The 11,991-nt window shown below is 39.6% G+C and overlaps 1 protein-coding gene across 1 annotated transcript in view; it reads right to left on the reverse strand.

Moving 5' to 3' along the window:
• Positions 1-346: 346 nt before the first annotated feature.
• The window catches only part of rnf220b (ring finger protein 220b), a 43,327-nt gene continuing 31,682 nt past the window's right edge, over positions 347-11,991 (reverse strand). Inside the window, exons 8-16 of the mRNA XM_036141187.1 lie at positions 7,567-7,610; positions 7,161-7,242; positions 6,793-6,889; positions 4,452-4,511; positions 4,267-4,325; positions 4,074-4,158; positions 3,247-3,355; positions 532-606; positions 347-445 (exon numbers count right to left, since the gene is read on the reverse strand). Coding sequence (XP_035997080.1) covers positions 374-445; positions 532-606; positions 3,247-3,355; positions 4,074-4,158; positions 4,267-4,325; positions 4,452-4,511; positions 6,793-6,889; positions 7,161-7,242; positions 7,567-7,610 — 683 coding nt within the window. The 3' untranslated portion in view covers positions 347-373. The remainder of the gene's footprint in view (positions 446-531; positions 607-3,246; positions 3,356-4,073; positions 4,159-4,266; positions 4,326-4,451; positions 4,512-6,792; positions 6,890-7,160; positions 7,243-7,566; positions 7,611-11,991) is intronic.

Here is an 11,991-nt window from a genome sequence, read left to right on the forward strand (position 1 = left end):
GACATTAGTCTGTACAGTAAATACAACCAGGCTGTTGCAGTAGTCAACATCATATACACACAGCACTCGATACATACATACACAAAACTTTGTACATGTGCTTTCAGTTTGGTTGAATTCAACATTTTCCCCCATAAAACAGATAAAAGATTAAAAAAAAGATAAATATTTTCCCAAAGCATTTTTAGTGCCTGAGCTCTCAGTCGACGCTTTAGTCGACTTCAGGGCAGGTCAGCTGATGTTAGTAGTTCGTTTAAAAACCTGTAAAGATGAAGGTAGACGTGGAAGACAGACCAGCTGCCCCGCTGCGCCCCCTCTGATTGGCTGAAATTGAGACCCCCCCCCCCCCCCCCCCCTCTCTTCTGAGTGTGAGCTACAGGTACACCCGCCTCAGGTCTCCAGGGGACGTGATGGTATTGCACTGAGGACACAGCTTCTTTGCTCCCTGAAAAACAGAAAGACATGAAAGTCCCCACGTGTTCCTGGTGGTTCATTTTTCCGTTTGTGCGAGTGGACATGAGGAGGATTTACCAACGTCCGCAGCCAGCACTCCTCACAGTGGACATGCCAGCACTGGATGGAGGTGAGCGGTGTTGTGTATGCGTCCTGCAGGCACAAACAGAAACACACCGTTGTAGTTTGAAAAGCTGCCACTAGGTGTCCATGTGAAACTACGAAAAGCGGCTACACGGCATGAAACAGCAGGAGATCAGGAGATATTTCGGAGCCTTTTTTTAGAGCAAATTATTTTTGTTTTATACATTAAATAATGGATAAATATAATCTCATTTTAGCACTACATAAGTGCTAAGAATTTTTTCATTTGCACTAAAGGGAAATCATTATTTTTGTCAAATGGAAGAAAAACAAATAATATTTACAACAAATATTTATTACAATATTTAGTTAATAATTATTTACAGTGCCTTGGAGAAGTAATAAAGTGAGAATATAAATATCAAGTAGTTGATGATGTATTTATATAACAAAATTAGCTGATTTTAAGCAGTTTGGACTCATTATGATAAGTTATTTAATTATTATTGCTGTAACATTGATATCTATTGTCTAGTTGTGAGCCAATTATTAATCTGTAAATCAAAAATCAGACATTTCTTTCCTTGGAGCATATGAGAAATGCAAACTTTCTCTTGATTTAGGGATGCCTGCTGTTTTCACATCCACTAGTTTTTAAATGTTACCTGATTTATGACTACACGTGATATTTGATTTAATGATGACTTATTTGCTGGGCAGTGGAAGTTACATAAAAACTGATGAAAAATAGACAACCGAAAAGGTCTCCCCCAAAGAAATGCTTCAAAATCTCAGAATGGAATATGACAAAGCAACATTATTGTCACTGAGCCTGGTTCTGCTGGAGGTTTCTTCCTGTTAAAGGGAAGTTATCCTCTCCACTGTCGTTTTATGCATGCTCAATATGAGGGATTGCTGCAAAGCCATGGACAATGCAGACGACTCTCCCTGTGGCTCTACGCCACAGCAAAAGTCCATCTTAAACGCCAAATGCACTATCGCAAATCAGAGCTTCAATACTTTAAAACTTAAATTCTAACGCCTTCCAAGTAATGCATGCAAGCAGTCCTTTCCATTGTAATATCGCACAAAATATTAGAGCGGCGACAATTGCCTTTTAATATATGAAGAAACAAACTTAAAGGAAAAGTTAATCCAATTTGCATTTCCTCAAACACAACCCTGCAGAATCTGTCCCATTTCAGCCAACGAGAACTCACTAAAAACAAATCATCAAATGAAAAGATCATAAAAGCAAAAATAAATCACCAATGCTTGTGAAATCTGTCCCTTTTTCAATAGAAGTATTACTGAGTATAAATCTAAGTTATACTGAGTAATATGACATGCTGAAAAGTAGCTACAGACTTTTCAGCATGTCAGGAACAAAGCTTTCAATCCGAAGGTGCAAAGATCTTTTCTGGATAACAATCTTTAGGTCCAGAACATTTTGCAAGTCGTGTTTGTTAATGATTCAATAGTTGTCATTCCATTCATTTTCAACAATCGACGAAATATTACTAAACATATTTATTATGACTCCTTTGTCTTCTTTGCTAAGAACCATAAAAACCTTAAACTGTAGAAAATAGGAAAAAAAATAATTTCTTCTGAGTCATGATAGAAGACAACATTGAAAGCATCAGATTAGCATTTTATTTTAATTAAAATAAAACATTAGACAGTTTAGTGAAGCAAATCATAAAGACTTAAAGGAGCAATAAGCAAAATTTCAATATTTTGGATAGAAAGAACTAGTAAAATATGATGTGAAGAACGAAAGGTAATATTTCAGATGGACTAATGGCATGACGTCACACCGCAGCTACATGCTTTATTTTGTAGCCTCTTGTTTACATAAGCGGCCAGACCATAAGTGCACATGCATGTCGGTGCATGTGAACAGCCGCCACTCAGGGCTCAGCCCCTCCCTGCCCTAAAATACCACCGTCAGAGCAGCGCAGCGTTGGAGCAACATGGCGGAGAGCATCCCCAGCAGATCAAAATGTTCTCTTGCTAACACCATAATAAAGTCACTTACTTCTTCACTGGAAATGTTCCTCCGAAAGGTGAGGCTGTTTTACTGCGTTTTTGTCCTTTACAAATGTGCGCATAGAAGGCGATGTGGGAGAGGGGAAAGGAGGGGCTGGGTTTTGTTTTGGTCCACAGACAGTGGTCAAGCACTCACAGCACTCACTGGTGGTGAAATATCGCTTATTGCTCCTTTAAAGACTTCTTCAGAATGGAAACCTTTAGGTGCAAGACCGCACAATAGAGAAATGAAAACATGCAACAAACCCTGCTGCTTTTGGTTGGTCACATTTGTGCGAGCGTTGTGTGTTTTTTGATTTTTCAAAGTTTTTTTGTTCATGAGATGCGTTTTAGATTTTCATATGGCATCAAGTTTTAGCAATGACATAAAACCCTACTATGAGGCTGCATGGAAGGTAAGTCGGTCAAGGCAGACACATATGTCAGATTTAGAGATAGCTTACCCTTTTCATCTAAATAAAAAGCATATAAATCTAAACCAGCGGGTGAAAGTTGCATATACAGCCATATTTATATTCCGGCGAACAACCATGTCTATTAATACAGATTTATAGCCCTAAACACTGGTCCCTGCTGGGACTTCAGCAGTGTTGGCATTGCTGCACTCCTTCCTTCCTGCGTCTCTGCTCTGTTGGGTTAATTTGCCATCGTACTCACCATGCAGATGAGGCATTTAAATCTGTCTCCTTTGGACAGCTGTTTCTCCAAATCACGGATCCGAGCTTTAAGCGCGTCCAGGGTTGTCGGCGTGGAGTCCTCTGAAAGCCTGCGTGCACACACACACACACACACACACACACACACACGGGGAGCTGAGCGCGCTCATTTAACACCACGGCAGAGCGAAAGGTGCGTGAGTTACGCTGACACTGGAGAGTCATTTATAAAATTGAAGACAGATTAAATTATTCGCCGGCCAACATGGACACTGAGCATGAAATTTAGCAGCAATCACATTGCCGGCATTGGGTGTCTCATTTATCATGGGAAGGAGACAGGGGTTGAGGGGGGGGGGGGGGGCAGACACACAAACAGACACACAATTACAGGACGGACTGTATGTGCAAACAGACTGTACAGGCGGGACACAATGCATTAAGTGTGATGAAACGTGTGTACATGCTTGCATGGCCTGCTAGGACCTTGATGGATGAGATCATCACATTGATACAGTGTTGTATATCATGCTGCTGGGAGCGAGGGGGGGGGGGGCAAGTTGCCAGAATGCTGTGTGTGCCGAGAGGCATGGTCACACCTGCTCTGCTCTGATTGGCTCGTTCACACCTGAGAATGTTTCACTTTCTTTGTTCACCCTATGCATGCTGGGGAAAGCAGCACCACTACCACCGTGTTGAACGTTAGGCTTTCATTTCTCCGTAATTGTTTTGGCCTAAACCTCACGACTTAACAACTTGCCGAGCACGACGCCACGTCTTTAACTTTCAGAGCGACGGGTGATCCCCTGCTTGAAAAGCCCAACTTACGGCTCAATCTCTGCGTTCCTGCAGGTTCTGGAGAGACCGGCTACACTGGCGTCCTGCTTCTCTCCACTGCTTGTGGAAGGACTCCCTGAGTGGAAAGATAAACATACAAATAAATGATTAAACACATTGAATCATAAAAAAAATAAACATGGCCTGACATTTCAGAGAATTATTCTCACTTGGTATAACTCACCATCATTCGACCATTTGGGAAAGTCAAGCTTCAGTCTGGAATCAGGCAACGTGCCGCTGCTGAGACCCAACCAAACCACGTGTTAAAAGGCTAAGCAGCATTACAAATGCAATCATAGTAGATAGTTTTTTATGTTTAATTGACTATGTAATGTGAGTTAGACAGCACTGGGCCTAGATACATACTTTGCTGGTTGCTCTTGGGAGCTTTCTCCTGAGCAGGGGATTACATCCACCTCACTGTATCTGCAAACAGCAGTCAGGAAAAATACACATCCAACAACAACAACAATAACAATAACATAATATTAAGACAACAAATGCAATACTGCTAACAAAGAATAATCTTTCAGTCTTATGGTAACCCATGTCCTCCTCTCTGGTGTTTTTTGCTTTTTTAAACTCTTTTTCATTATTGATTTAAGGATAATTTGTTTGTGTACCAGCTTGTGGCATGATGATTCTGCATGAAATCTATGTTTTAACATTTTTGGAACCCAATATCTTACCCTGACATAACTTTGAAACTCTTGTTATGCCTTTATACACCATCCATCAACTTTGTGACAAACATGTAGACGTCAAAAAAACAGTGTGCATCACTGTTGTCTTGTTTTTTTTTTTAAATAAATGTCTGAACTTCAGACTTGATACAGTAATACAGTGAATGCATGGCAGTAGAAATATCAAATATCACCACTGCTCCTCCAAATGAGATGATAACATTACAAAATGCATGATTTTTGCTGTAATGGCAGTGAGATAAAGAAAGTGTTTTTAATTTATATCTACCGGGCTTTTTTTTTTTTTTGCCACGATAGTGTCAAGCAGAACTAAGTACCAATATATAAAAATAATGATGAAATCGATCTAATTCTATAATTAAACAGGCTTAAATCCTGTAGGTACTTGTATAAGATGTTTATGAAAAACAACGATGATGTGTGATAATTTAGTATCAGTTTATTATGTAATTTTTCCACTAGTGTTTGGAAAGTAGTACATTTGAGAAAAACATCCTGGTTATAAAACTATAGTCTTTTACAAGTTATTATATTAATTTCCCTTAGATACAGATGTTATACTTCACCTTGGGATGAAATTAGAGAATCTTGTACCTTGAGCTTCAGTTTTCATGTTTTTATTGTTAAATTGTTAAATTTTGTGTGTTTGTTGGGCTGCGAGGGGATGGTGAGCAGCAGTGGATCTGTTGGTCTGTGGTTAACTCTGTATTTGCAATGCGTTCATTTGAGACCTTTTTCTTTTTTGTTTAGTATTTTTTTTATATGGTTGGGGGTTTCTTTGGTGGTGAAAACCATTTAGAAATAAAATTAAAAGGAAGAGAAGATAAGTGGCACAGCTAATAAAGCTATAATGTACATCTAAACACTGACACCTAACAGGCCCTTATCTTGCTAATAGTTTCCGAATTTCTGTGCAACTGATTGGTAGAAACCAGGATATGTGACTGTTAAATTAGTGATAAGAAAAAAATTATTATTACAAGGAGAAAGCGTTTCTTTTTAACCTTCCTCCAGACTTAATCGCGACAGAGGCAGAGTAAATCCTGGACACGTCGTCAGCCCATTGAAACCATGCGTGATCCTGTTCCATGCAATCAAGGGCTGTGTTATTATAGTAGCCTATAGTAGATTTTGTTGCTCTTACCTTTAATATCACTACTCTAAAAGCACTAGGAGGGGTAAAAATGCAGACAATTATATGGTAATTTGCAGATTTGTTTGGTGGGTTCTTTTTTTGAATACAAATATTTGCTCAAGTAACTCTGACTTTGTTATCAATGTACTCCAAACACATACAAAAATAACCAAGACTGCACATTAAAGTAGAAGGGAATGTAATTTATAAAGAAACAACCTGTTTTCCTAATAATGTGAAGCTTTAAAGGCTTACAGGTCTCCAGTTTTCTCCAGTACAACAGGATGTTTCTTTAAAACCATGTTCTCATTTGGTTTTGAAGTACATCAAACAGGCTAAACCAATTTTGTATCTCGTCTGCATCAACAGTACTGTGCATGATTATAAAATTCGTTTTTCTTTCTATCCCGAGAGTCACATTTTCTAGCAATCTTTTAAAGTGGATATATATGCACCTTGTTACAGACACACAAAAGATCCGCCGCTGCATGCAAAGCACCACCGAAAAGAATTAGGCCTAAATTACAAATGATTTATAAATGTTTTTCCCTCAATGCGCATCATTTCAAAAATGTAATCTGTAATTTTACCGGAGTACAGCAGATATATCCTGGTGAACATGCCCTAGTTAAAGAGGTCTACCAAAGCCTCAGCCTGCAGGGCAGTTTGATCCTATTTACAGTCAGTCGCCATCAAAGTCAGTTGATCGTTTTATGCCTGTTGATAAAAAGTTACTGAAGGAAGCCCAGCTGATTGCATCAACCTTGTTGACTTTGCAGCAATCCTTCCTTTTCTTACTTCGTTGCACACTCAAACATGCGATCAAACGTGGCTTCTTTAAATATTTACACCCAGTGTGAAAGGATACTGTGCTCTGCCGTACTCCAGGGTGTCGTCTCCATCGACGTCCAGGTCTGCGTCGCTCTCCCGACACTCCTTCGAAGTCGTGCTCACCGCCGTCGCACCTGATCAAAGAAGTTTGAGGCGTGAACGCAAACAAAAAGGTTTCTCTGCTCCGCGAGGGTTGTTCAAAACAGCTATTTTTGGTAACGTTCTCCGTTGCAGCCAGTTTGCAGATCAAAGCTTTCCTCCCTTTCTGCCTGCGGGGCACCTTTCCCTGCCATAATCTGGACTGAAAAGTTCAGCGGTTCTTCAAGTGTCACTCATTCGCATCATCCACCCTCCGCTAAATAAGATCCTACACGTGCATCCATGCAGGCGCGGGTTCATGCTTACCTTTAAACCCCGTAGCCGTCATCTGCGTCCTTCTCCTCTCATTCCACTCGTCCTCCACCGGCGCCACGTCTGCTGATCCCTCCTGCAACGTGCACAAAGCACAAGGCTTCACCGACCTGCATGAATGCGGCCACATGTCCCCAGATGCCCAGGAGCTACGTGTCTGCATCTGTGTGTTTCTTTATAGCTAGTGGTGTTTTCACATGGACACACAGTGGACTGACAGCGATCCTGATGCCATGTGAACGAAGCCACTCAGCAGTGTCCCTACATTCGGACTGCTGACATTCTCTCAAACTGACGTCTGCAGGCTACATGTTACGTGTATTGGTCTGAGATTATTGGGGGAAATGTCAGAGAAATACATGCTTGCATCTCTGTTTTATGAAAAGTGAAGGGAAAGTACCTGTCCTTCCTCGGGTTTTCGCCTCTTCAGCTTCCCGATTCTGACTGAAAACAGACAGAAGATAAATGACAAGATTGTGATGGGTTAGAACTATGAATAAATAAAGTCCTCCCTGACAGGATGATTACGAGAAACATCTCTTACATAAAACAGAACAACCTTCCTTTTTTAAGTAAACTAAAGGTACCATATGAAAACAGAACTTAAAATAAGTAAAATGTTCTTGAAATGAGTGCATTTGTCCTTGATTTGAGCAGGTAAATTAGATGATTTTCCAATGGAATAAGATTTTTGCACTTAAAATAGAAACAATTTATCTCCATCGTCTTATTTCAAGTGCTGTATGTCTAATTATCTTATTTTAGGGGTCAAAATACTAATTCCATTGGCAGATGATCTTATTTACCTGCTCAAATAAAGGTCAAATACACTAACTTTAAGAACATTTTACTTATTTTTAGATCCGTTTTTATGTGATTGTTTGATTTCCTAATAAGATTTAAAGAAAATCTCCCACTCACTAGTATGATGATCTGTGCTTATTCGATGTGCTGTACAACATGAATACACTCAACCTATTCATGGTGCTATGGAAATGTATTAACTGTAGCATGATTATTTGAGTTTAACGTTAACATTCACTCACATCAAACTGTTTAGAGTCCAACTGAGCACAAATTATACCTGTCACCGAACCGTCTCACAAGGTGTTCACAAATCCGACATTACAGCAACTCGTGAAAAACAGTAGCAGCTGCTTTAGTGCATTTTGCTTTCAGATCCAGAGAAAAACTGCAAGCAACCTTCAGAGAGCCTAAAGGACTTCTCACCGTCACCATTTTTATTTCACCATTGAAAATCAGTCTGATCTGAGCAAAGCACACAGTTTTAGTCTAAGTCAAAGTAGCAACCTCTTCCTGTTTATATATTAATGGGAGGATGTGTCCAAAGTAATCACGTGGCATGTAGATTGCATCTAATCTTTGCTACAGAGAGTTGGTGACCCCAAGATGACGCTCGTTGCTGCAGTCCACCAACAGGAAACCTTCCTTACCAACCTCCTGGCTGTGTGTGCGGGCAAAACGCTTACCCAGCATTCTTTGTGACAGATGCATTTGGTCCAACACACACACCTGCCTTTGTTGAAAGACGTGTTCTTGTCTTTCCAATTTTGATTAGAGGCTAAGAAAAATGGGCTCTGTTCTATATTATCTTTCTACCCACACAGAAACAGTAAGTGGTGCATTGTCAATTATAAATTGTGAAAAAATGTTTTTGCTCCATTTATTCTATATGGGTTTTTAAAGGTGTCAATCATTGCAACACCAGTTATTTAGTCTAAAACCATTATTGGGTAATATGAAATTATCTTTAATTAAAGGTTCTGTTTTTCTCAAAGTTCTGAGTTTAAAGTGATGCGGTTGCGTTGAAACAATGATTTATTTTCAACGTTTTTTGTACAGCAATGGTCTCTTTGATGTTTCATCTGAATTTTCATAAAATATCTTAAGTAGCTTGTTATGATACCAATAATCATGTGTCCATTTATTAATCTGAATTACTGTAACAGCGGAAAAAAGAAACTGCAATAATCAATGGCTTATAACATTAAAAGTACTTCCAAATGAAATTAATTTTTAATTAAACATATTTCCCACCTTTGGGTTTCCCACCTTTGAAGCTCGAGTTTAATATGATCTCCTTTTGTAGTAATGATTGTCGTCAATAACATGAAGAGGTAAAATACGTGTGGATTATGACGTGGTTTTAAGACTCTCTTGACCAGAGGAAAGAAGCAGCATGCGGCTGTTAATTAAATATGGCTGATCGGTTTGTTCCTCGCTGACACCGAATCAGATGAGCTGCATAATGTATTCAGCTGTAAGAGCGCGGCCCTTTTCTGTCACCTCAGCGCGCGCTGAAAATATTAAAGTTAACACAGCAGAACACCAACAGCACCTCTTCTCCCGCTGCGAGCCGACTCCCTGCGCATCGCTTGAGGGGACATTAAGTTTTAGAGGCCTCTAATTCGAGTAGGATGACAGTGGGCCGCCGTCAGATGGGGATCCGGGGCACGGCCGCGACCCCGACGCTGCCGTCCCAGCGCACATAATGAGGGTTAAAGAGATGGTCATAGATGAGGAAGAGCTCATCAAACACACAGAGAGAGTAAGAGAGTGGAGCTGATTAATCAACGGGGGAGCACCTCCTCCCCACTCCTTTCTTCTGCCTCCCTTGACGTGTATTTAGAAGCTCATTATGCTGTCCGGTCATAAAGCCCAGTAAAGGCTAACGCACCTCGACAGCAGCGGTGTGAGGAGTCAGCTAAGAGCCAGAGCATCTCTGTGGATGATGAGAACAAAAATGTCATGTGAGGTATTAACGGGATGCTTCAGCGGTCCACAGCTCAGCACAAGAGCTGAGATGGTGTCTGGTTATTTAACACCGCACAAAAAAACTGTAATGTTTTACCAAAATCTATGTAGGTCACTGTGAGGCTGAATCCAACATTGCAACCTTGCAATTCACTCCCAGCCCTCATCCTCGTGTCTCTAAGGGTCAGGACATTTCAATTGTTTCTGTGAAGCAGGAGGAGGACTAAACGAAATGACCTTGTGGCCTTAGAAACCGACTTTTCAGGAGCACGCTTGCAGATGTGCCTTACAAATGGAAATATTTAAACCCGTTATAATTGCAAAATAGCCGCTGTAATGTCTAGTTGAAAGATTACGACACGTCTAGTACCATTGACAATTTATTTTAATTGTTCTTGACAAACAGCAGAGACAGAATTTCTCAATTTCTAAGATTGCACCATCACAACAACCATTAGAAAGTGCAGTTTAATGTTCATGATTTTTATCGTTTTAGTTGAAGTGAAAAAAGGTTTGTTCTCATAAGAGCAAAAAGAGGGATAAAACTCTTTTTTTTTGCCATATTTAAGTATATCTGAAAGTCAGTTTGACCATCAATGTACTTAAAATCTGCTATTTTGATACAACTACTGTATATAAAGTGCATTATTGTAATATATTACATGTTTTACTCCCTGGCAAAATATTATCAAAAATCTAACTGTGTTAAATACGTTCAAATAGATTTATTTGTCAGTGAGAAACATTTGGCATTGTATTTCTGTTCTTCTTTCAGATACTGACATCAGTTTAGATAACATTTATCGAACATCTGCTCCCCCATTTTTAAAGGTGGAGGGGCAAAACATGTTTGATCCAAATCCTCTAATCACCCCCTGTAGTGTGACAAATTTACGCTCTCCATTAATTAAATTCTTATTCTGTTTTAGTGCAAACTAAAACCGAATATTATAAACGATTTCAGTCCGACCCGCCTTCACCTGTGTGTCGCTTCAGTCTAACTCCCCCTGTCCACAGTCTGCTTTAGAAGCTAAAGTCACTTCATGTCATTGTGATCTGTCCAGTCAGAAAGCCTTTGGGAGGACAAGTGCAAACATCTGAATCTGAATCTTTTAATGAGTTCTAAGTTGGTGTGGGGAGGAGATGTTATAAATATATAAACTATAGATATGTTATAAATTTCATACCTTGTTTGCATGGTTTGGGTGATGGTGGGAAGGGGTCAGTTATATTTTTCTCCCCACCTCGCTCCCCATTTTATGTCATAATAAGATGCCCATGATGACGCCTATAAGTGTTTTAAGTCATGTACGGTATGTTTACTCTGCAAACATCACTAAAAAGAAGTTTGTCCACTTCTTGAAGAGTATCTCATTCTTTAGTTGAGAAGGAGAAGGCGAAAGGGAAGGTAACTCAGCCTTAGTTGATGGCAGTATCACCTTATTTCACTAAAACCATTTTTATTATCATTCATTATAGTCTGATTACATGCTGGTAATTTCACATTGCACATAGACCACTTCTGAACGACAGGCTACATGTATAGTTAGTGCAACGAGTTTAAACAGCTGGAACTGTAAAAAAAAAAAAAAAAAAAAAACCTGGAGAAGAAGGTTGTATGCTCACTGTTAGAGAACTGCAGCAACGTGTGGAATTTTTTCACAATCATGTTTCAAAGCATCACGGTTCAAAACTAAACCATTTGTAAAAGAGTTGTAAATGAATCACAAGTAAAAAGAAATCTCACGGGCAGCTACTTACACTGCCCCAGCATTTACTCCGTAGATCATCACAGTGGAGATTAATGCAGCAGCTCTTTATTCAAGACATTTACAGCTGAGAGGGCACAAACGCCACTGTCGTTTCAGGGGACACTTCACATCAGCTCAAAGAGTTTTTAGTGATCAGGGATCCCAGCGTTGGTTATTACTGAGCAATAAAGCTCCGCTTTTATATCTCAAGTACAGTTCACTTTTTTAAAATAATTATTATTGATCACTGTGTTCACAAAGTATTCATTACCAAAATCATTAGCTGTAAACCTCACATA

The sequence above is a fragment of the Fundulus heteroclitus genome, chromosome 9, assembly GCF_011125445.2.
Source record: "Fundulus heteroclitus isolate FHET01 chromosome 9, MU-UCD_Fhet_4.1, whole genome shotgun sequence".
NCBI classification, from domain to species: Eukaryota; Metazoa; Chordata; class Actinopteri; order Cyprinodontiformes; family Fundulidae; genus Fundulus; species Fundulus heteroclitus.